Genomic DNA, 27,207 nt, shown 5'->3' with positions numbered 1-27,207 from the left:
AGGTCGAATTTTTTTTTTTTTTTTTAACCCAAAGCACTTAAGATGTTTAGTGATACATATTTTATAGATGAGGTGCTGCCAAGCTGATCCTGCAATATTATTCAGATTGATCATTTTGCTCCAGATTAAGGTCATTCCTTCACAGATTTATGACGGTCTCACAGTATGTAAAAGTAAAGAGTAGAACCAAAACTGGCTAAAGATTGGTTTGGACCATGATCTTTCGGTTTCTTTTTTACTTTTTTGTGAGGAGGATTTGTGGGTAATCATGTCCAATATAATTTTGCATCACTGCCCTGCACTCCTTTTTTTAGTTTACACTTTGCTCTTCCTTAGTTTGTTTATTACGGAGCTATTTGTAAGTAAAAGTCAAATCTTTTCCTGGTAACACATCAGGTAAAGACAAAACCTCGACTTCACAAACTGCAGTTTTGTTCTGGGGCACCAGTGATGCATGTGAATGTGCAGATATATGGAGGTAAAAGGAAAGAAAGTATAGGAATCATATTTTTAAAATAAAAATAGATAACTGCAGTGATGACTCGGATTGCTTTGAGCAGAAAGAATCTGGACCAATGAAGATATTGCATGAAAAGAGGGAATTAAACATTTGTCATCAATGATTCACTTGAACTCTGCTGAAGTTATCTCCACCACTGTCTCATTTAGGTGTACTGTATACCTACGCACAGCTAACTCTCCAGTGGACCCTAATATCGGCATGACCTGTGATTGTGAGATGTGTGACATCCAGAGATGCCTCTTAAGTCACCTTGGTGTTCAGTTATTCTGTCAATTATTCAGTTCATAAGGGCAGAAGCATCATACGAGGCCGTCAGTCACTCATCCAGCGTTTCGGTCAGTGTCTGTTCACTGCATGAAGCTGTGATGCCTTTACGCATTGCAGCAGTACACACCTTCAGAGGTTGATGGACACACACACACGCACGCACACACACACACACACACACACACACACACACACACACACACACACACACACACACACACACACACACACACACACACACACACACACACACACACACACACACACACACACACACACACACACACACATGCCCACACGATTACATGCAACCCCTCCACCTCCTTCCCCTCCTTCTTTCCCTCCCTCTGCCTCGTCCTCTCCCTGCCTTCAGCGTCTCTGGGGACCTCGGAGTGCAGCAGGAATGATGGACAGCAGACTAATATCCAAAGAAAACCACTCCTCCCCACTGACTTCACAGAATAGCCTGACAGAGGCCACTATGCCCTTCACATGGAGGAATACGGCCACGGCATCGAGGAAACGTTGGCAGTTATACAGCCGGAAAAGCACGAGCACCAAGAAAGGAGGGTATGCTCAGATGCCATTAATATTATAATCACTTCTTTAAAATATGAATACATTTGCATTTACATTTGCATCGGAGACAGAGATTTGTGTCACACAGTTATCACCTCACAATGAACTGATTCAATGAGGTGTTCCAGTTTGACTAATTCACACAATATATCATCTTAATTCACACTTTCAGATTATGAATCATAAAATCTGCCTCGGATTTTTTTTTTTTGGGGAGCAAAATGAATCACTGAGGCGCTTTATCACTGTGCAGATCATTATAGCTACCTTTAACAACACAGCAGGAGAAGTATGAATCCTTTGTGTTATTTTGGGACAGTAACTATGTAGAAACTTGCTTGTGTCTGCAAAGGGATAATGTGGGAGCAGGGATGTCATAAAGGTTATACTGTAGGAGGCGCCTCCAATTACACGTGTATGGTTGAATAAGACTCACAATATGCCTGCAAGGATTTCAGAATTTCTTCAACCCTTTCCTTTACAGCCCTTAATTTTCACTGTGGTTCACACATAAACAAAACAATTCAATTTCTAAATAGACTGAACTGTATTAAAAAATAGTGGGATTTATCTTATCTGGTTACTTTAACTCCGTCCGCTTCATTTCAAGGACGTCTCTGAATTTTCAGTTTCTTGCCAAGCAAAGAAGCAAAGATCAATAGCAGCCCAGCTTGCCGCTGTGTTCTCCCAGTCAGCTGGTATTATGCTATTTGGAGAACTACAATTGCCTACTATTAAAATAGTATCACAAAAAAAGCAAATAATCTGTGTGCAAAACACAACAAATATACATGAGAATTGTGCAGGAGACTTCAAACATCAGGTGGAAGACTCACATTCAATGCTGTGGTGGTAAGAAGCAAAGGTCTGTAAGTGATGAGTGGACAGACAGTCAGGTTTGATGTCATCAGCCTGTGGAGAAGGGGACACTTGGTTTGACTCCCACCTGGGTTACACTCGTCTATTTGTGTATGACTGATATTCTGTTTGCTAACATGTTTCTGTTCTCTCCCTCGTAGCTTTTGCCTGAAAAGGCTGATGGCTGTGACAACATTGTTCCTCATTACTGTAACGTGTAATTGCATGTATAAGTCAGTCTCGCTCTGTCCACTCTGTGTCTCTATTCTTCCCCTCCTATAGACTCCACAGTGGGATGCTGCTGCAGTATTTGCACCTGATCCACATGCAAAAACCCTCTGCTGCCTGTTCACACCAAACTGTTGTGCACAATTTCTACTCTGCCAAGGGTACATCTTATACTGATACTGTGTGCCATTTATCCATTACCTTTGATACAGTTTTCTGCTTCAGTAACCTTATGAGCACACTGTTTACCAACCAAGCTGTTCTGCAGTTAATACTTCGAATGCCGGCTCCATTATTGATCTTTTATGTATCATGTTATCTTGTATTTGTATATGCCGCATGCATAATAATATGTTTTATCTCGATGCCTGCCAGAATTCATCTGCTTGCCTCTGATTCTCTCTTCTCACCCCTCTCCCTCCTCCTTTCTCTTTCTCTAACCGGCCGGCCCAAAGCAGATGGGTGCCCCTTATGAGCTGAGCCGTGTTCTGCTCAAGGTTTCCTCCTGTTCGAAGGGAGTTTTTTTCTTTCCTTCCAACTGTCACCTTAGTACTTTAGCTTCAGGGCAATGATTCCCAAACTGTGGTATGTGTAACACAAGGCTTTGAAAACTGCATTCCAAAAACCTGTCATTTAACTCAATGATATAAATAGAAAACAGTTATTACATACATCACATTATAATGATGTAAAAGTTATTCATTAATCATGAACATTTTTTAGAAATAAAATCTGCTTGTGTTTAGCCATGTGGGATGGTGTGATGTCACCTCTGACAGAGCCTCACACTAATGTTAGCTTGACACAGCTCAGTTCAGTTGATTCAACTGTTCATTATAGAAAGCTGATTGAGGGCAATTTGGAATAAATTCTAAAATAGAGTCTATTGAAAAGTGGCAGTACTGGACCTGACAGGTGAGACGAACCTTTCAATGCTAAAGGTTTGTCAGAGTCGTCATTTGGCGCCACGTCTCTCGAGATGCAAATGTATTATTTCATATGGAAACATTAGCATTATGTTGTTGTTATTTAGCCACTCAGCATTATTGCATAGTTGAATCTGTGATTTTTTTTTTTTTTAGGGGTGGTCCATTGGTGCTCTTGTGGGATGAGGTTCTGTAATGTCTCTTGAGAGAATTTTAATTGTTAATGGCACTATATAGTATGAATAAAATTGAACTGAATTGTGAGGATGTGATCTAAATAATTAGTGTGTAGCTGCAGCATTTGAGCGTAAACTAATGTACAGTAATCACAGCCGTTGAAGAAGATCAGTGTTGACTGCTGACAGCAGTTGAATCAGCAGTTGTTTATTATTTTTCAAACAAGAGAATAAATTATCTTGCACTGACACACTTGACAAAAAACTGTTTAAAGTATGTTTTCTTTCATGTGGAGGACCAAAGCCAGCACATCACTACAAACAAGCTTTGCTGAAAACATTCAGTGCTTAGCATACAGTATTACTGATTTACAGTTACTGCTGTGTAATGCAGAGCATATCCTCTTACACATACAGTTACTTGACAACTTGTAAACATGCAGATATCTGTTCACAGAAACTCAGATTTCATGACAGCGAGCTTGCATACAGAGAGTATGTAGAATAATTGCATGGATCATTTATTAGTGGAAATATTTCATCTCTTTTGTTATGAACTGTTTGAACGACACCTTTAACACTTATAGTTTATTCTAAGTGAGTATTTACACAAGGTAAGTTTACTCTGACTGGGCTCCTATTCTAACAGCCTCAGTGTTAACACAGTTAATGATATCCCCTCTGCCACCATCCCAAAACATTGAATAAATGTCTCAACGTGTTAGTCAGGTTAATGATTGTACAATTAAGATGTTTGCTTTTAGCTGCCACTGCATTTATTCTAAATATGTTTTTTTCTCTCTGGGATTTTACTGTAATTCAGACAACAACCATCGCATTTAAGTGAGTGTGTCCCTATAGCATTCAGCTGACTTTCTGCTGGCTTGCATATTGTATTACAATAAATGCGATTTCAAACTGAGTCTGTATGTCCTATCGCATGCCTCTGCTGTTGATACTTCATGAATCAGAGGAGGTACAGGAGCTATGGGACAGCTGGCAAAAACGGGCCATCCTTCATGTACAGAGCAGGCTGTCACCCTCTGTTTATGGAAAATAAAAATAAAAAGACGAATATTAGCTATAGTATTATCACTGGCACACAGGTGTACCTACAGTTCAAACAAACCTACAAATGGATCTAATGTTATTCTACTAATGGCAGGTAACTGAATGAATGCCCTCAAACGAATGCTGAACGGATGAGAATACTATTCACAGAGGACCTATTGATGCAGACATCTAAATCGCTGCCTTTTCCCCACATCCTGCCTCAAGAAATGGCGCAGCGGCACTAAGCTGCTGCCCTGTGACATAATCCTGCTTTAATTTGACTGTAGCTGTGCCGAAAGGCAGAAGTTCACCATCCAATGCTGTGTTCCACTTCAGTGTCAGCGTTGCATGTCCTGGGGGGACTAACAGCTTGGGCTTGAGCAGCTGCAGGTAAGTAAAATGAGCACACTGTTTGGGGGGTCGAACACACGGGTGTTTTGAGAGAAGAATAGTTGATTATTAAATATACTCATACCTATTTTTTTCCTTTGTTTTTGCTTGGTTAAGAGCCAAATACCATTCAAATTAATGACATTCCCATTAGTTAATTAGCAAATGTTAGGATGCTAACAATAGAGTAGCTTAAAGCAGAGACAGACACGTGGCCGCTGCCATTTGTTGCAGTTGCAGCCGCCATATTGGTACGGAGAAGCTGCGCCTCATAACGCATTCATGCAGATTTTCCATCAGGATAAATGGACACATGTATTACATTGTAAAATGGCTTCTATTTACCTGGTAATAAATAAAGACGGAGAAGTAATTTGAGGATTATTATATGAGGATTTTCATCCAGAAATGTCTGTTAAGTCACTATCTATCAGAAAAACAATGGTGATTGAGAATGTCACCCACTGATGTGTTTACACAAACTGAAAGAGCTGGATGACAACGGTCACGCTCTTCAACTCACTTGTATATTAAGCAGTGTACAGTTCTTTCCAGTCTCCGCTTGCATTATAACTAAACAGTTGTTTTGCCAAACAAACAAGAAAAGATCGATGACTGGAGATGGCGTCACACAGGCGACACCATAGGTCCAAAAAAACACAGCTGCAGTTACCGCTTTACGCCATAGATATATATAAAACAATAACATTAAGTGTTACGCACCCCGTTTTGAATAAATTTGGTGATAGCAAGACAGCAGCCACTCGCCCTTCTGTATTATTTTTATAGTGCTGCTGCTCTTTTGGCTCAAAGTTTCAAAATGGGATATTTTTCATCTTTTGTGGTAGTTTTTCTTAACATTGGAATAGACGCATTTACTTAATATCCAAATAGCTTGAGGAGTCCCAGAGAAGCAGCACTGCAGCAGTTCTTTCATGCGAGAGCTTCAGTGCCATGTTAATTTTTGAATGTGATGCATTCCCAATGGAGCGCTGCCATACATAGCCTGGTATGAAATTCTAATGTGGTTTGCAAAAGTTATTCATTGTTATTGTTTGTGTGTTTCATAGCTTGCTTCAGTGCATTTAAAGTGTTCTTTGTCCCGGAGCGCAGCGATAGATTGATATCTTGTTTTAATTTGATAACATGGTTGAGGCGACTGGACACAGGCCACATATTGACATGTAGTAACACAACTCTGTAGATGTTGTGAGGGTAACAACGACTCAACAAACAATGACATACACAGATCACATTACAGAGAGGAAAACAGAGAGACAGCAGGGTACCAGGTACCTCTTGGCTGTTTTCACATTGAGCTTTTAAAAGTGCAAAGTGTCACGGTGTAAAATGATGTTAAAATATCAATAGTTTACAGTAATTCAGAATAACATTCTTCAAAAGCTGATTTTAACAGTCACTGATTTATGTGCATTGCTTGGGATGTGGTAGCCTATCTTTTTACAGCTTCTTTCAGTTTTGTGCATCTGCTTTCTGCAGGAAATAACTAAGACAACATCCCAGTATTACAGTATAAAGCTGTGAAGATACACACTAGGACATCGGTCAAGAGTAAAACGTGTGACCCAGAAACCAAGAGAACATAAATCAAGCCCTCATAATATGAAAAGAGAACGTGCTGTAGAGATGGTGGACAGTCAGAGGACAAAAACGAAGTATCTCTGTGTGAGCATGTGTGCTGCTGTTGTTTCAAAGTATTTTTAGGCTATAAACAGTGTGATGGATGCTTGTGTGAGAGTGTGCTGACTGGACACAGCCTCCTGTGTCTTGATTAATTGATGTGAGATCCAGCAGTTGGAGCTCCCCTCGGCGCTCGGTGTGCTTTCTGCCCGTCTCCCTCACCATGTGTGTAAAGGGGAGCGATGCTGCTCTGAGGGACAAAAGCACGGAAGGTATGAGCACTTACAAGGGCAGAAAAAGCTTATTTTAGAACTAAAAGTCTGACACAAGGTTAGGTTGAAGTGAAAAATACATATTTGTCCTTTATATGGGTTCTCACAGGGCCGAATGGGGAACAGTTGAGCAGGTTGAGGTAAGAGTCAGGTGGCTGGGACTGGTGAGCAAACCACTGAGAGCAACTTCTGAATGGAGAATGGCATTGTGTGAATTTATGGGTCTGGCCGCACTCCAAAGGGAATCTTTTCCAGTCGTTGCATCCTAATGGGCATAGACCTCGGGTTAATTCGGAAACTACTGGAGCAGCCTTTAGCCAATCAGCATTAACAATCATATAGCCACTCCCACTGTTTGCTGATTGGTCCGTCCTACAGAGTCGCTGAGCAAACCTTTAAACTGACAGTGTTTCCAGACTATAATCACAGAGAAGACGGAAGCTGTAAGCAGTAGTTAGGCAGAGTCAGAGGTGAAAATACCATGAGCTCTAGAGAATTGAAAGCTGGGCAGATCCAGGCTTGTGATAGCTCTATCTTTCTGTTTGTCCTGCTGGATGAATAAAATCGAGATTGGTCAAAAATAAATTGATGCATCTTTAAGTAATGCTTTAAAACTTGGTTGTGGTAGTTTTGACCACCATTTCAGTTGGTCCTGATCACATTTTACTCATCAAATGTTTGGCTTAGATCTGTAGGTCAAGCGACAAGCAATTTGATGATTCAACAAACTGTGAACAAAATGTGATTACATTATTGCGTTAGCTTTTTGAACCGATGTTATCGTTATGGTACCTGCCCACTCAATTTCTGTCACATTCTATATACATCCAGCAATTCACTGACAATAATAATATGACTTGAAGGAGCAATAAAACATGGAAGTAAAGACAACGGCTGATTTATGGGAAGGAATGAGGAAAATCGAATACTGGCTTCTGTTGATGGCTGTTACATCACATTATGTGCAGCTGCAGTGTCTCTTTCATCCTGCCAAGAAAATATTTTTATGGGAATGTTGAGACAGCTGACATCACAGCACACTGGTCTGCCAGTTGAGGATTAAATGGAAAGGTTTCAAAATGTCTTAAAGACTCGGTTTTACCTGCCAGAAACCTGAGCAGTTTCTTCTCAAGCCTCTTAATATGATAGCTATTTTAAAACTATCATTGCTGCTTCTCATTGTAGAAAAGGGATTTACAACGTAAGATTGAGTAAAATAAAAGCACAGAATTTACATTTTAGGAGCAAACAAAGAAAAACAAAGCACAACCTGTTATCTACTCTGCAAAGTGTTTTCCATTCAGTTGTAAAGCAACATTAATCCATATTTTTACATTAGAATATGAATATCAGAACTCTTTGGAAAAGAACCAACAGATCATTTTCACCCGTCTCTGCACTTCAGCTCTACAGAGCGTTGTATCCTCTTTCAGTTCATTGTTTTTGGTTCAGCCTCAACACTCTCGTCAACCTTGTGTCCAAATGCAGGAAGCTGTTTTAAGCAAAATAGTCCTGACAAACACATCAGATGTAACGTATTGTGGCCGTTGGTGTTTTTGCTGATGCTGACGTTGCACTCTTCACTAGGACAGTGCTAACGTTAGCCGGCTGCTCCCGGCCTGTGGTATTCGTGCAACCTTTAAACAGAAGTCACAAGCTCGTGGTTACGGTGTGGGAATTGGTGCACGTTGTGTGTTTGGCGTTCAAGTGGTTAAGTCGTGAGAACACCGCTGCTGGGCAACAGCAACGTGGACGACGTCTGTAAGCCACTGAGGCTAACAATTTAAGGCTGTCGGGAACATCCACTTATTTCCTGAGAGGTAATCCTGTAAAAACTGAAAAACTCTATAGCTAAAGTTATGATCTATATTAACTGAACATCCAACGAAAAAATAACTTCCATAGCCTCCGCCATTACGTGACAACTTGTGAACTCGAGGTCTGGGGTCGTGAGTGGGGCGTTCAAACGCAGTCTTCTAGGGAACAGGATGAACACGGCCCCGTCTGAGTTGCGACTGGTTGCGTGGAATATAGGTTTCAAAGTGTTGCCGCGGCGTTGTCTGACTCTTTGTGCCCTTTTGGATGCAGAATATTATTTTAAGGCCACCGACAGGAAAAAGCGGGCAGGTGAGAACAGGAACAGGTGAGCGTCACAAAGAGCCCCCTGGGTAATGTAGTTTATTTAGGGCCATTATGAATCATTCACATAACCTGATATGGAGGGGGCAGAAAACATGAGAAGTGCTGTGAGCAAGAAAAAGTCACGGTACACCAATGAGTAAAATGTAGATGTGCCAGTATGGTGAGTTCAGGCACGCTTTAGGCACGAGTTTTAATCATGTGGGCTAAATGTTTTGGGAATAGTGTTGTTCTTTCAATTTAGGACTGAAAGTTTTTATGCATTTGTTTATAATGTGTTTGTGTGACCTGTCTATTTTCTGTGTAGCAATCTTTACTCCATAACGTTTAGAAGAACCAGAAAACCAACCTTGAGTCAATGCATGGTGAGTAAAAACTACTCAGTTAGAAACAGAGGCAAAATATAGCAATGACAGCAATGTGCCATATTTCTTACAAGCTCTTTTCTTAAGATTACAACTTAGTGTGTGTGTGTGTGTGTGTGTGTGTGTGTGGGGGGGGGGGGGTAATTAAGGAACCTTCATAGTAGCCTACTTTTTAATGTTTCATTATGTTGAAATCTGGAAACTAAATAGAGCCGTCACTTGGGCTGTATTGCATTCATGTGCACCCCCTCCCATCCCCTCTCTCCCTCCGCATGTTCTCCCTTCGTCCTGCAGGACTAGACTCTCTCCCTCCGCCGCTGCAACCTGACTCTGACACAACCGGCGTATGTCTGCGATCTGAGAACCGCGCAGAGACGCAGAGGAAGCCACAATCCTCCCTGTAAGACGCACAACTTGTCTTTTCTCGCTTCCCGCTGAAGCCGAAGAAGACGGGTGGTTTTAACGCTGCGACGGGGCTGTTTTAGAAGAAGGATTTTGGAGGAGGATCCAAACAAGGTAAACCATGTCCGAACAACCGCAGATGTAGGTGTAGCTGTACTGGACGGGACAGGATGGGGAATAGGCTCATGCACCGGGTAAACGATGCTACCATTTAAAAATACAGCCATCCGCAAGTTAAGGCTTATTAAAATGGGAGCATGATTGGCGTAGAAATGTAATAGGCGATGCATTCCGTACAATGTGCTGTAATTGAGCCGAAATGGTGCACCGCACCGGGAACACGGAGTTGATATATACTCTGTAGGTTCATGTGAGGAGAAACTGTTCGGTGCTGCTGCGGATGATGATGATGAAGAGGGAAACCAGGAAATGATTTAAAGACGCTCGGCTGGTGCAGATTCGACTTTGGGCAAAAATGAAAATGACCCGGGAGGACAAAAGAGAGATATGACAGAGTTTGCAGGAGGAGGATTTTTTTTTTTTTTTTTTTTGCAAGCCTGCACTGCAATGTCAGGGGGGATGCTGTAAATGCAGCAGTACTGCATGTGAAAAAAAAAAAAAAAGAAAGTACAGAAATGTCACTGTAAACTCAAGATCAAATCCCAGAGAAATATCATAAATACTATAATGATATAGATATTTTCAAATGATTGTAAATTAGCTTAAGGCTATAAACTCAGTTTTGAGCTTCTCAGACACAAAGTCCCAACAACAATATCAAAGAAACATGAATATTTCCATCAAGGTTATTATAGATTTACTGTTGATTAGTCCTGAATTGATGGAAATCCCAAATTCAGGCATTGAAATACCATGATACCTCATAAAAATTCACAAATGAGAACAAGATGTACTATAACATAAAAAATAAAAATAAAAAAACTCTCTAAAGCTCTTGTAGACTGTGGGAGGTGATGCTAAGGCCCATGTACTGACACAAACCAAGCCTCCACTTGCTCATCGTTGACCCTGTCTTTGTTCGCCTCCTTTTTTTTTTTTTTTTTTTTTCTTCTGGGAGTTATCTCCATGACACTTCGCAGGCAGTCAGGCAGTGTCAGCATGAATCCACACAAGATGGAGAGTGGTTGTAAATCGAGGGCGCAGGTGCCTCCGCCAAAGTCAGGACACTGGGTTGTACGAGAGGGTAAAGACATCTTAACCCAGTTTAGTCGTCCTTCTCTTACTCCCAGAGTTAAACACATTTTGGGTCTGTTTATGTAAATGTGTGGCACTCGGGAAATCTAATTTAAAGGAACTAATGCATATTAAGATATCGTGATTACAGCAAATATCGAAGGGTGAGTTTTTTTGTAGTAGTTTTGGAGGTCCTTTGCCCAACAAGGAACTCCGTCTGGACGTTGTTTCTTGTTCGCATCGAGCCTCAACATCCTCCCCCATCCCATCAAACTCTTGTGTATGAAACCCCGGAGTGAAGCTGCATGTCCTAGAACAGTGGGATTCATGCAGTCACAGCTTGTGTATTCTGTCCCCTGGCTGCAGGTCTGTCCCTGATAACGTGACCACTGAAGGAAGAGAACACAGAACTGCCTCATCATGAATTTTGTAATGAAAGCTGCGATGGGAGGTGAGTAGTGTGCCTGGCACGAGGTTGATTTAACAGCACTGCAGTGTAAAGGCTTTAAAGGGATGTTCGGCAGCAGTAGCAGCGTTACACTGGCCGGCTAGATATGTGGACACTGGGCTGCGATAATCCATCCTGCACCAAATCACTGACTTCAGCTCCCCCATTCGCTCTTTCTTTCTCTCTCTCTCTGCAGGCATCTTTTAAAATCCTTTCAGAGCACAACATAACTTATTTAGAAATGGCATCCTGTTGGCCAACTCTTTGACTACCCCCGAGGGTTATAACCTGACACGAACAAGATTAGAAAAACCTGTTATACTTTTTCTTTCTACATTTCTGCTTTTGTTGAAATAGTTTCTTTGTGACCAGTGTATCACGTCTCTGTAAATGAGGTAAGGACTGCCGCAGATGAAATGGGACGGTAGCAGCAGCAAGCAGTGGCAGCAGAAGGTCTAGTCATATACGAATAATGTACCCGCCGAATGAAAACCTGGCATCTCCAAACTGTCAGCTTCTCGGGACACAGCCGCAGCCTTAAGGTAGCTCGATCTCAATACGCGAGTTATGAGGTTTTAACACGACTAAAGTAACGGAGCAGGCTGCTTTTCAAGCCAACCATTGGCACATTTTGAGGCAAGAGAGATAGAGAAAGGCTGTTATGCCAAGAACTATGACTGACTTTTTTTTTTTTTCATATGACTTTTGTCCTTTAAAGCCTTCAGGTATTATCCTTTAGAATATTATCTTAGCTATTATTTGCCCCCTAATTAGTTCTCATTATGGCTCTGTAATCCATCCTCCTCGTCAGCTATAGCTTCGAGGCGAAAGGCAGGAAACTGGCACCGGTTAGTAATGCAGCCGCTACTCATATACTGGTCAGTCGTGCGTGATGTTGAGTTGTTGTCCAGGTTACAGAGGTGATAGGTAGTTACAGTTGGGATGTTGTAAAGTTGAAGCTGAGCCCCGGCTCCTCATTGGGATGCAGAGGATGCAAGCGTTGCCTTGTTCTGCATTGCTCCTGTGCCTGCGCTATGAATTCTTAAATCAACTGCACTGCATCGAAGCCCGGTTACACTCCATTTAAGTCGGGCTGCACTCCGCCTGCAGACTTCGGGAATGGATTTGACAGTGTGGGTGTTTGTGTGTACGTTGCCTATGCAGGAGAGATGTTTTATAGATATTGTAAAGGGCAGCGATGTGTGTACGTGATCTATACCTGGAGACAAGATAAATTATGGAGGCTGCACAGGTCCATGTTGGGGTATAGATTTTTTTTATGTGTAAGAGAGAACGACAAGAGAGCAAAGATGCTAGAAAGACGACGTTTTATAATTAACTGGGATGTGTGTCTAATAATCAACATTGATGCTTTTTGAGGGTGATCATTTTGCTGTCACTGGCTTTGTCTCATTGTTACGGGAATCCTGTGGACCATGTTTACTGACTGGGACACAGTGACCTCTTTCCACAAAAATGTCTGCAAAAATACTGACAGTGCAGATCTGTAAAGCTCCCTGTGGGGGAGGGATAACCAGATAATGAAACAAACCAATTAGACAGACAATCAATCAGCCAAGCTATCAATGTGACGCTCGGCGCCTGTCAGTCAATACATCAATATTAGTGAAATATTCTTTAACTATTTACGATCGTTGGGCTGCGTGTGGTCTAGTGGTGTAAGCAACGGACCGTGTAATCATAATGTCCCTGGTTTCATTCCTACTGACCTTTGTTGTGTGACATTCTCCTGTCCCCCTTTTCCCCATTTCCTCTCAGGCTTCACGCTCAACTATACAAATAAAGCAAAAAAAACCCAAAAGATTAACATATGTTCTGCTTTTCTTTTTGTTTTACATATTTTCATTTTGGGCTGGCAGTGATGGTCATTATGCTAGTCCAGCACTTTGGTCCAGATTGAAGTCTAGTGGATGGATTGCATTAACATTGTGTGCAGGAATGAATGGTTTCCAGAGGAGGATTTCTATAGAGTTTGGCAAAGCCCTGACATTTCCTCTAGCGCTACCAAAAGGTTGACATTTCTGTTGAGAAAAATATATTGCATGTTGAATGGATTTAGCTGGCTACTGAACTTTTAATGACTACTTAATTTCCATGTCTACATCTGTTTTTGAGCTATATCGGCACCTGTTGAGTGTGTAGAATAAATGGAGAGACTGGTACCTTTTTGAGAGATTAAAAATACAATAAATCAAGTTGCATTTGTTCCATTGTTATTCTGAAACTATCAGAGGTCAGATCTTACAGCTTGTTGTTACACTCCTCGTTTCCACCCTGTGATTAGTTTTCTCTTGCATGGATGTAAATTTGCTATCCTGTCACCGAGTGTTTTGCAGAGTATGTTAGGCAATGAGTGTATGGATGAAAGTCTTCGTGAAAAAGAGGATGCTGCCAGTGCATTAAGTAATCCTCCAAGGCTTCTTTGGTTACAGATACTTGAAAGAAAACAGAGCGATATTTGACTGTGATGATTCAGCAGGACTAAAATCCGTAGCTTGGATAGTGCTGGGCTGAGTGGTGATCTGGTGCAATAGCCACAGTCGAAACTGCAGGTCACGTGATGCCCAGACCGACATTTTACCCACACAGCCATTGCAAAACCATAACAAAAGACCTTCGGTGAAAAAAAAAAGCAAGTATTAGCTGCATTGCCACATGATTTTAGTGCAGTTCATGTATGCAGGCCAGAGAAAGTTTTTAATATAAGTACATACTCTATGTGGAGGCCTTGAAAGAACATACTCAGCGTCCCTACCTGGGTGCTGTTAACTATGCTACACAATTAAATTTCTTCCTTTGAACTGAATTGAAGAACGTTTCGTACCAAATGCCAGTATTGGATTTAAGTACAACTCGGAGTGCAAAATGGATGTGTGGGTAGAAGAGCTGCTTGTTTCTCCTTTCACCGCCACTTAAAATATGTACACATAAGCTTTTCAATAGGAAAGAGCAATATAATATCAACTGACCTCCATGTAGCTCAACACAGTCCTCCCTCGAGGGTTCAAAGTAGGAGGAAGGAATTGTGTGTGTATAACTATGCTGTGGATCCAAGTCAAACCCACCAATATAAACTATTGTCTCCTAAATCAGCAATGGGACGCCCATTACGTCCAATTCAACTTGTAGACAAAAGTTTTTGACTCGCGACTGAGGAGGTCTGATTAACAGTCAAAAAATGTTTTGATACAATAAAGAGGCTGGTTTCATATGTAAAATTCTCAAGTCTGGAACCAAAACCAACTAAACTGTAAGAGAGAATTTGTTTAAAATCCACCTCATTATTCTCAGTTCATTTCTACATAAAAGAAATTATGGGCCTCACCCTCCTCATTAACAATTCAACTGTCACCTTGAACCAAAAGCGCAGTAATCAATATATATATATATTGGCCGTTGTAATAAATCCTATCCATCCAGCATTAACAGAGATCTAGACTGATTACTGCTGATGCAACAACTTTCATGAAAACACAAAACTAATATTGAACAACGTTAACTTATGTATAATGTATCGGGCTCCCTGGACAACATTTTATGAGTCCACAGGATCCTAAAAATGTTCAGCTTGGTCAGAGATGATTAAGTTAAGCTCCATTCCACAATTTGAAATCAGGATGAATCAATGCACCTTTATTGTAATTTGGGAGCCCTGGAAGCAACTCACACATTTTTTCTGCAAACCAAAAATTAATGATCCACCGTGGTTTCCTTGTCAACTGATTTCTGTTGCTCCTGACTGGTTCATTGCTGACTCAGCACTTCACGACTCTTAAAAAGTTGAAGTTAGTTTGACGGAATAAGGGTCTGTTAAGTGAGCTCATCATTTAGTCTCAAGGTGTGGAGATCATTCAAACTCAGGCCTCAGGCAGCAGTCACAGCATAACCGTATCAGCAGAAAAGTTAGTCTGCAACTCAACAGCAACATTTAATAACCAAATTAACATAAATGTAACTTTAATATAATGCTTCATTAACAAATGCGTGGTTTGCCAAAGTGAAAACCAATTAGTAGGTGTTCTGCTACTAGGGATGGGTATTTCGAGCAAATATACAATTGATATACAATCAACTCCTATTCGAAGTAACGTAACAACGGGTTTTTGTCTTGTATTCAGCTTCTACAGAAGTGATTTAACACACTTGTCCTCTGACAACCTTTAACCTGTTATGTAATCATTGTTTAGTTCTATATTTTAACATCACATACATTTGATTGTATGTCAACATATGGGCTTAACAAAGTGTCAGCAAGTACATCGCCAGTGTTTCAGTGTGACGAAGCAGTGTTATTTGAGGTGAAGTGAAAGCAGAAGACATCTTGAGATGTTCTTCCCTCACCCCATCACCTCAGTGCAGATAATCACATTTAGCAGTACTCTAAAATGATTGGCCGAGGGAACCAGGTCTTCACCGATGGATTGGTCTAAAGGGCTGCTGCAGACACGCACGCACGCATGGTTGCACACACACACACACACACACACACACACACAACTTGTGTGTTACTCCAGCAAATCAAATTTAATTCTCCAAATGGACCTTGAGCTCCTGCCAGAGAGCAAAGTGTGTGACTACATGTGTCTGATGTCCAGATTCTACACATAATGCATTCAACCATCTACTGTAAGTCACGAACAGTGAGATAGAGACAAAGAAAAGGAAATTCAGATAAAAGATGGTCTATTTGTATCCGAGCCTGGTATTGACTACCTTTTTTCTGAACGTTTTTTTAAATAAAGAAAAGTGTTGTAACTTTTGGTATCTGCTAAACACATCCTTCGATTAAACGACTCATTATTTTTACTTTCTTTTCTGGATACAAGTAAAAAAAAATGAATCTCTGTGTCATAACATTTTTTAATTACCTTTTTTTTTTTAATGGAAATCTTTGAACAGATCTTTATCACAGCAGACATTTTGACTTACAATAAGGAAAACAAAACACTGATAGTTTTCTTGAAACAAATGATTAATTGTCCCATTTTATAAGGTTGGATTATTTTGAGGTCATTAAAAAGGTGGTTGCTGCACAATTAAAATGATAAAGGTACAATGTTATAAATCTCATCTAAATGGTCAGTCATAAAAATATTAATGTGCATTTATTAATATTACAAAGATAGCATATACATAAAAACATGAATTTCTGTGCAAATATTTACAGCCCGATGAGCCTATTCTCACTCTTAGATGCAGGATTTATATTATTGATGATATGCTACTATGTTAAAACTGTTTTATAGCCTTCAGAGTGAATTAGAATTCTAATTCTAGCATAAATCTTTCAAATCAACTGGTGAAAATTACATGCACATAAACAACGTATTACTATGTATTTTAGGCGGGGGGTTAAGAGTGGTGTAATGTGGTTTGCATTGCGCTGTGAAATAAAGCTGTTCTATTTTAAGCCCTGCTCGATACGCTGTGTAAAGCTGCTCCACCTGAGGGAAATTTCAGTTTGCTCAAAGCACAACTGCCACCAATTAGCAATAATATTTATTTAAAAAGTCCTTTACTACAAATTTCCCCCCCGACACATATTTGTGAAATTATATAAGCCATATTGAGACAATGGTTTCTGTCCTGAAGGCCCAACCTAAATCTTTACAGTATCCTCATGTGCGTAGGATTTAGAGGAGGATTTGCTTGAGAACTTTGAGTGGGAAAAGAGAGATAAGCACTGTTTTATCTGATGCTGTCAAAAGTTCGAGCTCTGGGAGAGTTGGCTAAGGTTAGTCATCTTTCCCAGTTTCCCTCAAGACTTTGGATTTAACAAAGATTTAACGGGCAACTTTCAGAAGGAACAGATTAGAGAAATGACACCTTATATCTGACAGCGCAGTATTGAAGGAAATAGTATTATAATTCAAAAGACAAAGCTGCCATAAGAAAATGTCTTAAAAGGTTGAATTTGGCTGTGAATTTGATTTTGGATGGGGTCTGTATCTGGAATTTCTACAGGTTGTCTTTGATATAGTCTTGTAGTGTCTAAACCTAAACCGCAGTACATTTTATTTTCTTTAAACTGGCTTTCATTTTTCTTTACCGACACTGACTCATCTACTGTAATGTGGATTAAACAACAATAAAAGGAGGCAAAAGTCCAACCTATCAGCTATGCTTTAGAAGCTTTTATTATCTTACGTAATTCCTAACAACCATATAGATAAAGTGTAAGGACACCTAAATCAAAAGCTTGACGCAGCTTATGTGATGACTGCAAGCTTAATAGAATCACTGTGGTTTAAAGAGGACATTGCTGTATCGCTAGCAAATGGCTCACAAAGCAACAGCCGGTATCATATCTCCATATAACTCAGAGCTTTGTCTCCCAGGATCCTCTTTACATTTGAAAAAAAGATGATCTGAATGTGCTAATAAGATTTTATGAAACCAGCCCGAGTTTGTTTTGGTTTGACTTATTGTAGTTAAAATAGGCCCCGAAGGGGCTTAGCTTATTGTGAGTCATTGCTCTACTTAAAGGATTCAATAGCAGTTATTTACATGGATTGTATTGGACATATTCAGGTTCTGGGCTGATCCTGAATCCTGCTAGCGGTATTTCAGATAAGCTCTTACGTTGGCTCTGAGAAGTGTGGATACATCTGGATTATACAACAGATCGGAGCCTGATCAATTTGTCGGTTGGCTGACTTTATTTGCCGATATAGGTCTATCACAGCTAACTGTATATTATATCAGCTTATGTGTCCGATCTAAAAATATACATGTTTTTACAAAACATTATGCAAAAACCAAAGATGCGTGGTGTAAATTTGAAATTGTTGTATTTGTGTTTTTATAGTTTAAAGTTATTTCTAATTATCATTAAACTGTAAAATACCCGGCTTTCATTACATATCTTTGTCAGAAATTGATCAGAAAATATGGTATTGGCATGGGCTCCGAAAACCAAGCATCAGTCGGGCTCTGCCGTAAATGAATGTTAACATTAAGTTCAATTTTGACTTTTAAAGTATATGCAAGCTCATCGTTTTGCTGACTTAATCACTGGTCAAAGCAGAAGCGTCTATCACTGAGTAGTAAACCATTTCTCAGTTTAATAAGAAAAACCTTGACGCAACCTGTCTCCTCGTGATGCAATTAATACTTAGTGGTAACGGCACAGTAGGTATGTATGGATGAGTTATTAAATTTGTATGTAAGCAGTCCAGAGGATCACTTGAACTGGGAAATAAGCTTCATATATGTAAATGTTACCACTGATGTAAAGTAATGTGAAGCCACACATTATGAATGTTTACGTATATTTGAGCAGATAAGAGTGTCGTGCATTCAAATACACACAAAAAGAAATCGCTCAACCTTGAAAGAACTCATGGTTGCAAGCCCCGAGCTGAAACTAAGTAATTATTAATGTCCATATGTGCATATATATGGACAGTTACATTTCTCCCTCTCTGCTTCACTAAAGTTCTCTCTCTCACATACTATCTCATACTTGTGAGAGGCAAAGATAGTCTGGTCATGGTTTGGCATATATTGCCGTGTCAGCTTCACCGTGCTGCTCGTCCAATGCTGATGCAGCAATACCTCAGCTTGCATTGGATTTCTTTCTTCCTGTCTGATCTGTCTCCATTAAATCCAAGTGGCTCATTAATGCAGCTGATTCTGACTCTTTTTTTTTTTTTTTTTTTTTAAATGTAGGTGATGCTGAGGTGGAATTTTAACCTCCTTGCAGTGGTGTGCACTGCAGTTCATAGACAGCACCTGTGCTGATTACTGCAGGCGGCCATCTTTGTGACTTCAGCCATTGGACCAATTCACATTGGTCTGTGTATTACAAATCCTGGATGTACAGCTCTTACAGTTTGGAAAATACTACTTATTTGCGTTCTTGCTGAGACTAAATGAAATAAATAACCCGTTATGTCTTTATTGACCTACTGCTAGCAACGGGTTAGCTTAGTTAAGCATAAAAACTAGAAGGGTAAAACAGCTGGTTTTCCAAAAATTTGAAAATTCACTTTGTAGAAATGCCCCGAAAAGAAAAAAAAAAGAAGAAGCTTGCAACGAAGGTTTCCAGACCATAATCATAGTGAAGACTGAAGCCGTCAGCGATAGGTGGGCAGAGCCAGGCTGACTGAGCTCACCTGATTCAGATTAAACAGATGTTGTTCTCTGCTCGCCTTTCAACACTCTCATGGGAATTATGTAATCAGACTGAATGCAGCTGTTAAAAAAAAGTATTTGAGTTGTTCAACTGTATTTCTCCTGCGCTCACCCATCTCCATATTTTCTTCTCTTCTTCCTTTAATGCCTCTCTGCTTTTTGATCCAGTTTGTTTTTATTACGCTGATGATTCAAAGTACAAGCAGCACCGGGGGCAGCTGCACACTGAAAGAGTGCTCTGCCTTTCCCTTTTAGTTGCTTGTTTTCTCTCCTCACATGCTTCTTGCGTGCCTCTCATCTCCCTCCCCCCCTTCGTCCTCCTATCTCCACACTCCCTTTCATTTCCCTTTTTTTTCCCCCCTCTAGTTTTACGCAGTCCCCCCACCCCCTCCCCCCCATCTTTTGAGCAGTCCCTCTCTCTCCATCCCACAGAAACTGCTGGGTAATCCAACTAACTGGAACAGCTCATCTAATTGGACTGAATAGTTTCTGACAGATTCGCTGCCTCTCTTCCCGCTTTTCATATTTTCCTAAATATATCTTGTTTTTGTCAAAATATTCCGAATTAGACTCAATATATCCTCTATTCCTAATTCTTCTTTCATTTTTTTTTTTTTTTGCCATCTTCACTGCTCATCTACTCCAACCCAAATGTTTTAGACCACTGGCGTTTCTCTTCATCTTTTTTATGATGATTCTTGTTGACAGATTTCCTGCTTTTCTCCTCATTTTGTTTGCGACACTCAGCATTTTTCTGCCTTGGCATCATGACGCATTACTTTACACGATGCTTAATATCTAGAGGCGCCGTTAACGGATTTATGTAAGACATATTCCAGGGATCTTGCTTTTTGACATGCAAAACTCATATTTGTACTATTTACTCTCTAACACATCTTTTTCTTGTGTCATCCTGATTAAAGAGCAAGTCTCTACTCGTCAGCCTTTCTTTCCGGGCTGAAACAACACCTCTCAATGTAAGAGATGTGTTGTGCAAAGAGTACACGTTGCTATATTCGCCATTTAAAATCTTACATCAGTTTGACAAACAAACTCCGCCGGATCCATAATCCCTACTCATGATAAACACTCTGTGGGTCCCCAAATATGTGTTTGGTAACTATCGAGGCTGTAGGACACCAATATCAGATGTTCAGTGTTGTTACTGACAGTTTGAGGGTGTTAATGACTTCAGAGGGAGGTATGGGCATGTCAGTTATTCGGAGAACCTTCCGCACTGACGAACTTCTAAAGCTCTCACCTTTGCTCTGCACATCTAACGTCAAACTTACTTCATCTGGGGACAAAGCGAGCCATTGATTGTTGATCTGTTGATGGACCATCTGCTCTCAAATGACTGTTAATAGCTGTGTTAGCTTTACCTGGCAGATTTTGTACTGCACCTCTCTTACTTTAGTTTTTTTTTTTCACAGAACATTTCCACGGATGTAGTCGTCTTTGCATGTTTGTGCTGTTTGTACAGAAGCATTTAATCGGCACACACGACACAGTAACGTGTTCATCTTCTTTTCTGTTGGAAAAAAAATATTTAGGATGAACTACCGCCACCTTCTGGCTATAGTAATGCATTAGTATCGCGTGCCAGTAAAGTGAAGAGGATTGTCATATAAACAGTTCTGCTTTTTAAAGTAAACTATGACCCCTCGATATTGAGAAAGAATTAGCATTTTATAAATCAATCACAAGTGATGCTTTTTTTTAAGGTCAATTAAAGTTCTTTTAGGACAAACAACTTTGAAATAATAAATATATGAATTCTTAATTATATCCCTGATGTTGTGAAGAGGTATTTGAAATCACATTAAAAACGTCACATTGGGAGATTAAATTTGCAGTAATTATTTTTTTTACAGTGAAATCAATCGGTTCAAATGCAGGTCTGTGAGAGACAATGAAACGTTGCATTAGAATGAAAATGGACAAAGTTATTGCGCTTGACATATTACAATATTGGATTTTGGCACAATATCTTCTTTTATTCATGAAACTCTTTTCTCAGGCTTTACCTGAGGTTTGTAAATTCTTCTGTCTCTATTTCAGTCCCAGAAATCAATTTAGCTGCTTGTCATGTGTCTGACTCAGCTGGTTTCTCTCACTGCGTCTCAGACTAATTTGATAGTTTGACATCTCCATCCCGAAGGCCTGCTAGAGCCGTCAGTGTCTCCTGTCTTTCTCATTCTTTCTCCCCCTTTTTTTTTCTCTCTTGCAGGAGGCCCTCCTGATGTGGGCAAAATGCTGGGTGGGGAGGAGAAGGAGGAGGACCCCGACGCAGCGAAGAAAGAGGAGGAGCGACAGGAGGCGCTGAGGCAGCAGGAGGAGGAGAGGAAGGACAAATATGCCAAGATGGAGGCTGAGAGGGAAAGCATGAGGCAAGGCATCAGGGATAAGGTACGATGATAATGACGGACAGCGCACTGTCAAATTAACCTACTGACTGAGTGAAACATGTATTCACCCAACACGAAGAGCTACCGTCAGTAAGTCAGTCCGTCTCTCATTGTGAGGAAAACAGCCACCAAACCAAAGAAAAACAGGCAAAACATCTACGGATCATTTTCCAACAATGAATGCGACTAAACCTGAAAACCTGTCAGGAAAAAGTAAAAATCGCAATATCTCCTACAAGTTCTTGGTGTCAAATCTTGCCTTGTTCATGTGAGAGGTTTTGACGGTTTTTTGATGCCGTTGTTCACACAGCTTCTAAAGGCTTCACATCCTGGCTACAAGAGAGCTTCTTTTTTTGTTTTGGTATTTGAAGACCTGTCATTGAAATGGACTATTATGACACTATTTTCCTTGCTTTTGTGTTATTTTTAACTTTTTCTTACTGCACAAAATAGATCAGTGGCGGATCTGAGAAGGAGCTGCACAGAACTGAGAGATGCTGAAAGATCACGAAAAGGATGAGCTGTGATCAATAGAATAAATTAGAATTTTTAGATCGAAATGGGGGAGGGGGGGGTGTCAGAGACAGGTTTGAGTTAGAACTAAAACTGCAAGACAAAATGAAGACTGAGACTTTTATGTGTTATGGGTTTATACTAATTTTGCAGGCTTGCGCATTGTATTGACTTCTGCATATTGAATCAACATTAGGCTTATTTGTATCTTACTGTCAGCTGCGGGGTTTGAAACAGTTCGTCGTCAGACCGAGTTTGCCGCGAGTTTCCTTCTCCACACACGTCAGTCCGTAGAGCTGCTGCGGTTGCGATGTCTGCAGTGCAAACCACTTCACTGCAGCGACGGCGTGTAAAAGACGGGCTCTCTGTGGGTGGGGCAGGTCTGAGGGGAACGCAGTGAATCAGCGGGATGAAAAGCGGCACTCCTCCTCCGGCTCCTCACCTCCTCTCTCGCTCCGAAGAGAAACAGAGAGCGGAGGAACGACTCGCAAAGTGCTCGTTACCGAAAGGTTTCTGTCAGCTTCCTCCACAGCTTCATCCCGTTGCGCCACATAGTGTAAAAAAAAAAAAAAAAATGTCCGTATCAGTGGTGAAGGCTGTAACGACGCATGTCATACCGCAGGAAAGATGACGGAGCAGATCGAGTCATGTGCAAAACCGTTTCATCCGGTTGTCGAAGAAGTGGCATGAAGGACGTTAAAATCGTCAACCAGAAATATTATTTTGAAAATATGATGAAAATATTTGAATAACAAAGCATGTTAGTGTACAGACATTTTATGACTCCTATGATGCCCGCAGTCTCACATCAAGTCTAAAAAAATGTTGCTTGACAACACATTGTGGGGAGTGATGATTTCATACTTCCGCTTTTTGCAATAGATATTTGTATTTATTGTTTTGTTTTTTTCTTTAGATGAACTGTTATAATGTGCGAACACTGAAAAGCAGCAACGAAGAGATCTACTCCGTTTTTTTGAACATTTCAAAACTTTTGCTTTGATAAAATACAAAGAAATATATTGACGGACACACGGAGAAGCACGAGGTCAAGAAAAAGATGAGCAGTGTTGTAAAACAGGAAGAAATCTCCACAGGATTTGTCAAATAAATTCAATGTTCAGTAGGATATCTGAGTGCAGAAGAACTCCACAACAAGCTAGAAAACATCAGAGAAAGAGGACAGGTGTGTATGGATGTCTTGCTATCCAGTGATTTTGGTATCGTGGCCTCAATGATAGACTCAGAATCAGGAAGCAACCATCACAAAAAAAAAAAAAAAAATGGCTATAATGTATTCAAAACATAAATTATTCTTTGTTTTAGCTATTAGAAATTTGGAAAAACGTGCAGCTGTATTATTTTCTTGCCATTCATGTGGCAGTGAGGTGGCAATGAAGGACTAAAATGTACAAGTGCTATGGGCATTGGAAGTATTCAGATAGTGTTCAATCATACAAAGTTACTCAACTAGTATATACAATGAAAAAGCCTCTGTAGTCTTTGGGGCCATACAGCTTGGACACCAGTCCGACTGGTTAAGAGCGTTGAGAGCGTGCACGTTCAAGACCTCTGCAGGCGGAGCTGTCTGACTTCCTGTTGACGTCCTGCAACCGTGAAAGGGATAGAGATTTTAGCCGAACAGATTTCTTCAAATGTTGTTGAGAGGAGTGGATCACGTTGATTCATGTCTGGCGGTTTGTAAGAATTAGAACATGTATTTGCTGCTTCACAGTCTTTCGATTGGCCATGATTATGTATAGGAAAAATACTTTTTGTGACTATGGATGTATTGAAGAGAACTGGATATTCAATCAAATGAAAGTTGCTCAGTGTTGCATACTGGAAAAGCCCTTCAAGCTTCTTTCGTGAAATACCCAGATGGTCTCCACACTTCCGCAAACTTTGGGGTAGTTTCCAGTTGAGCCTGCAGAGAGCATGCGCGACCTAGTCTGCTAATTCACTGTTGTCTCCCCACACATGTAGACGTAAATATGTCTATGACCGCACATAAGAATGAGCCTAAATAAAATAATCCCAAATATTATTGATCCAAATTAATCAAATTCTAATACTTAAAAACAGCCATTTTGGGAGGTTTCTACCACTCAGTAAAATGAATATACCGTTTTACAGAACGTACAACGTAAATCTAAATAGTTTGAAGTGTTTTCTCACCTGCTCCATCTTTACGTCCTTAAAATGTCTTTTTTTTTTGTGTGTGTGTGTGTGTGTGTTTGACCTCCAGTACGGCTTGAAAAAACGCGAAGTGGCCGAGGCGGAGGCAGCGGCCGCGGCCGAAGAGGTCGCCGAGGGCAGCTTGACCCGACCCAAGAAGGCCGTGCCGGCCGGCTGCGGTGACGATGAGGAGGAGGAGAGCATCATGGACCAGGTGATGAAGTACCTGCCGGGTCCGCTGCAAGACATGCTGAAGAAGTAGGTCAGAGAGCAAGCGAGCAAACGCTAACATTAACTAGGTTAGTTCATGGGCTGCAGTTACAAGGTTTTCCTCTTTCACCCACGTGTCAGTGCGTAAAATGAAGTATAAATTAGGTGTTTTATTCCGGTGGGATAAATTTCAAGTTGGATGGCGGGTAAATTAATTAAAAGTGAAGCTACGGTGACTGCAGCCGGTAGACTAAACTAGGCCGGCCAGGTGGATGTTAGTTTGACTGAACGTTAGTTCTGTTGATCTCCTGAAGCGAACAGCAGCGGAGGCGCTAAAACACAAACATTAGATGGTTTCTCCTTCTAGTGGGAGAGTTTTAAACTCCTTTTTTTTTTTTTTTTTTCTTCTCCTCTGCCACAGCTGCAGAGCTCTCTCGCAGCACCGAAAAATAATACCAATGTCCACCACCACATTCACTCAATTTGTACATATATAAATGAATACAGAAGAAGCCTAGAGGTGGGCAAACAATCATAAGTATTATATAAAAATATTATTCTGTGTGTCTGTCTCCAAAACAAACAAAAAAAAAAGGTGATAACTTGATAAGCCATATTTTAAAAAGGAAATTTAAAGACTACTGTTGTGTGCTCCTAAAGCTTCTGTTTTGTGTTCAAATATGTCTGAAATTTATGTCAAACCTTTTGCACACGTTACACATTCTCTGTAAAAAAAAAAAAACCTATTGTGTATCTCCCCAACACGTGCCCACAATGCCCAACATCAGAGTGTGACTCACTCATGTAGTATAGTGTTTAAAAACGTTTCTATACTCCCCCGCTCCCTCCCTCCACTCCCCGTCCCCCCTCAGTCAGTGCGTCTCCTCCTGATGTCTTGCATGCCATTTGTCTGGACAAGTTTGTTGTGTGAATATGTAACCCCTTTTATCCTCTTCTTTATCATGCAAAAAATATTAAGGCAATAACTCCTAAGTTTGACTGTGTTTTCACTACCGTGTCGATATAGCCGTTAATATTATCAGTAATAATAATAAAGAAAAAAAGATGTGTATGCATTCAGGAAATTTTATTTACAGGTTTGCAGGGTTTTTGTTTTTTTTGTTGTTTCATTGTTTTAATGAAGAATGACTGCGTAGCTGTTCACGCAACAGCCAAAACCTTAAGCTTTCAGCCATAAATCCAGAACTTACAGTATATTAATAATATCAGGATAGAGAGGGGAAGAATATGGCACGAATAAAGAAAACTTGTATTTTTTAACAAGCAGTATTAACTGGAGAGTGGACTACAAGTCTGGATTTTGCATAATGCAAAGATTTGTGCGAAAGGGACCACCTTCCATGAATACACACACATAATAAAGTAAATACTGCAGTTTGTCGACAGATTTGGTTCCACGGAAAATAACCAGGGGTGTAAAAAGAAGATGTGAAGTGATGCTTCATATAGTTGTTGGTTTTCAGAAAGAGCCATTGAGGGTGACGCAGAATGCCATGAGCAATAAAGGATTATCTTGTATGTTTCTGCCTGAGATTCAATAAAAACTTAAAACCTTGTTCACAGACATAAAACATTTGTTATCGTCTTTTCTTTGTGACGCAGCAATTTTTTTTTAAATTTTTTTTTAACAGCCAACAAGCCTCCTCCTTTAATGTCTTGTCTTGCCTTGACATTTTTTGGGAGAAATTCTTCACCATGGAGAATACAATTTATAATTTAGGACATATAAACAAAATTACTCTTCCACTGTTCAGAAAAGGTAAAAAATTGGCTGAAAAAAGAAGAATACAAGTAAATGCTGCAAATCCTTGACATGCAACTGGTATTAAGAAACCTTCACAACATCCTGCTTTATTTATGAGACAACAGCAAGGAGCTGTAAACGGTAATGGATTGGTTAAAACAGGTATTGGATTACTGGAAAGCCTCAGACTTACATCATATTTGTTACGAAACTGTCATACAAGGTTGGACAAAGTAACTGAAAAAAAAAAAGTGTAATCCCTAACTGAATAAAATATAAGGCCACCGCAGCAAATATTTACATTTCAAAGAGAATTTGCTGTTACTGTATTATCACAAGGCAGGTAAGGACCTGAGACCGCCGTGAAACGATTGCACATTTTTCCTACGAACTCCTTAAAAGACAAACCACCACATTTAACAGCAAATTGAAACAAAAATATATCTGTCCACTACTTAAAATTATTTTAGGGAGAATGTTTATTCCTCTTGTTCAAACACCAACTGAGTCACACG

At 40.2% G+C, this 27,207-nt stretch overlaps 1 protein-coding gene across 1 annotated transcript; it reads left to right on the top strand.

Moving 5' to 3' along the window:
• Positions 1-9,702: 9,702 nt before the first annotated feature.
• On the top strand, positions 9,703-26,519 carry cplx2a (complexin 2a). Its single transcript, XM_069714035.1, has 4 exons — positions 9,703-9,933; positions 11,380-11,464; positions 21,849-22,027; positions 24,788-26,519. The coding sequence occupies exons 2-4, from the start codon at positions 11,434-11,436 to the stop codon at positions 24,977-24,979; spliced, it is 402 nt and encodes a 133-aa protein (XP_069570136.1). The 5' UTR covers positions 9,703-9,933; positions 11,380-11,433; the 3' UTR covers positions 24,980-26,519.
• The last annotated feature ends 688 nt before the right edge of the window (positions 26,520-27,207 follow it).

This window comes from Brachyistius frenatus, unplaced genomic scaffold, assembly GCF_029030835.1.
Source record: "Brachyistius frenatus isolate BFR_SWC_R1_liver_20210118 unplaced genomic scaffold, ASM2903083v1 Contig_125, whole genome shotgun sequence".
NCBI classification, from domain to species: domain Eukaryota; kingdom Metazoa; phylum Chordata; class Actinopteri; family Embiotocidae; genus Brachyistius; species Brachyistius frenatus.
This window is presented reverse-complemented; position numbering and strand designations above follow the sequence as displayed.

Excerpts from the sequence above, each read along its gene's own strand:
- cplx2a (XM_069714035.1), top strand. The coding sequence starts at position 11,434 with ATGAATTTTGTAATGAAAGCTGCGATGGGAG. Across the intron at positions 11,465-21,848 it reads AATGAAAGCTGCGATGGGAG|GAGGCCCTCCTGATGTGGGC; the intron begins GTGAGTAGTGTG and ends TCTCTCTTGCAG. Across the intron at positions 22,028-24,787 it reads GGCAAGGCATCAGGGATAAG|TACGGCTTGAAAAAACGCGA; the intron begins GTACGATGATAA and ends TTTGACCTCCAG.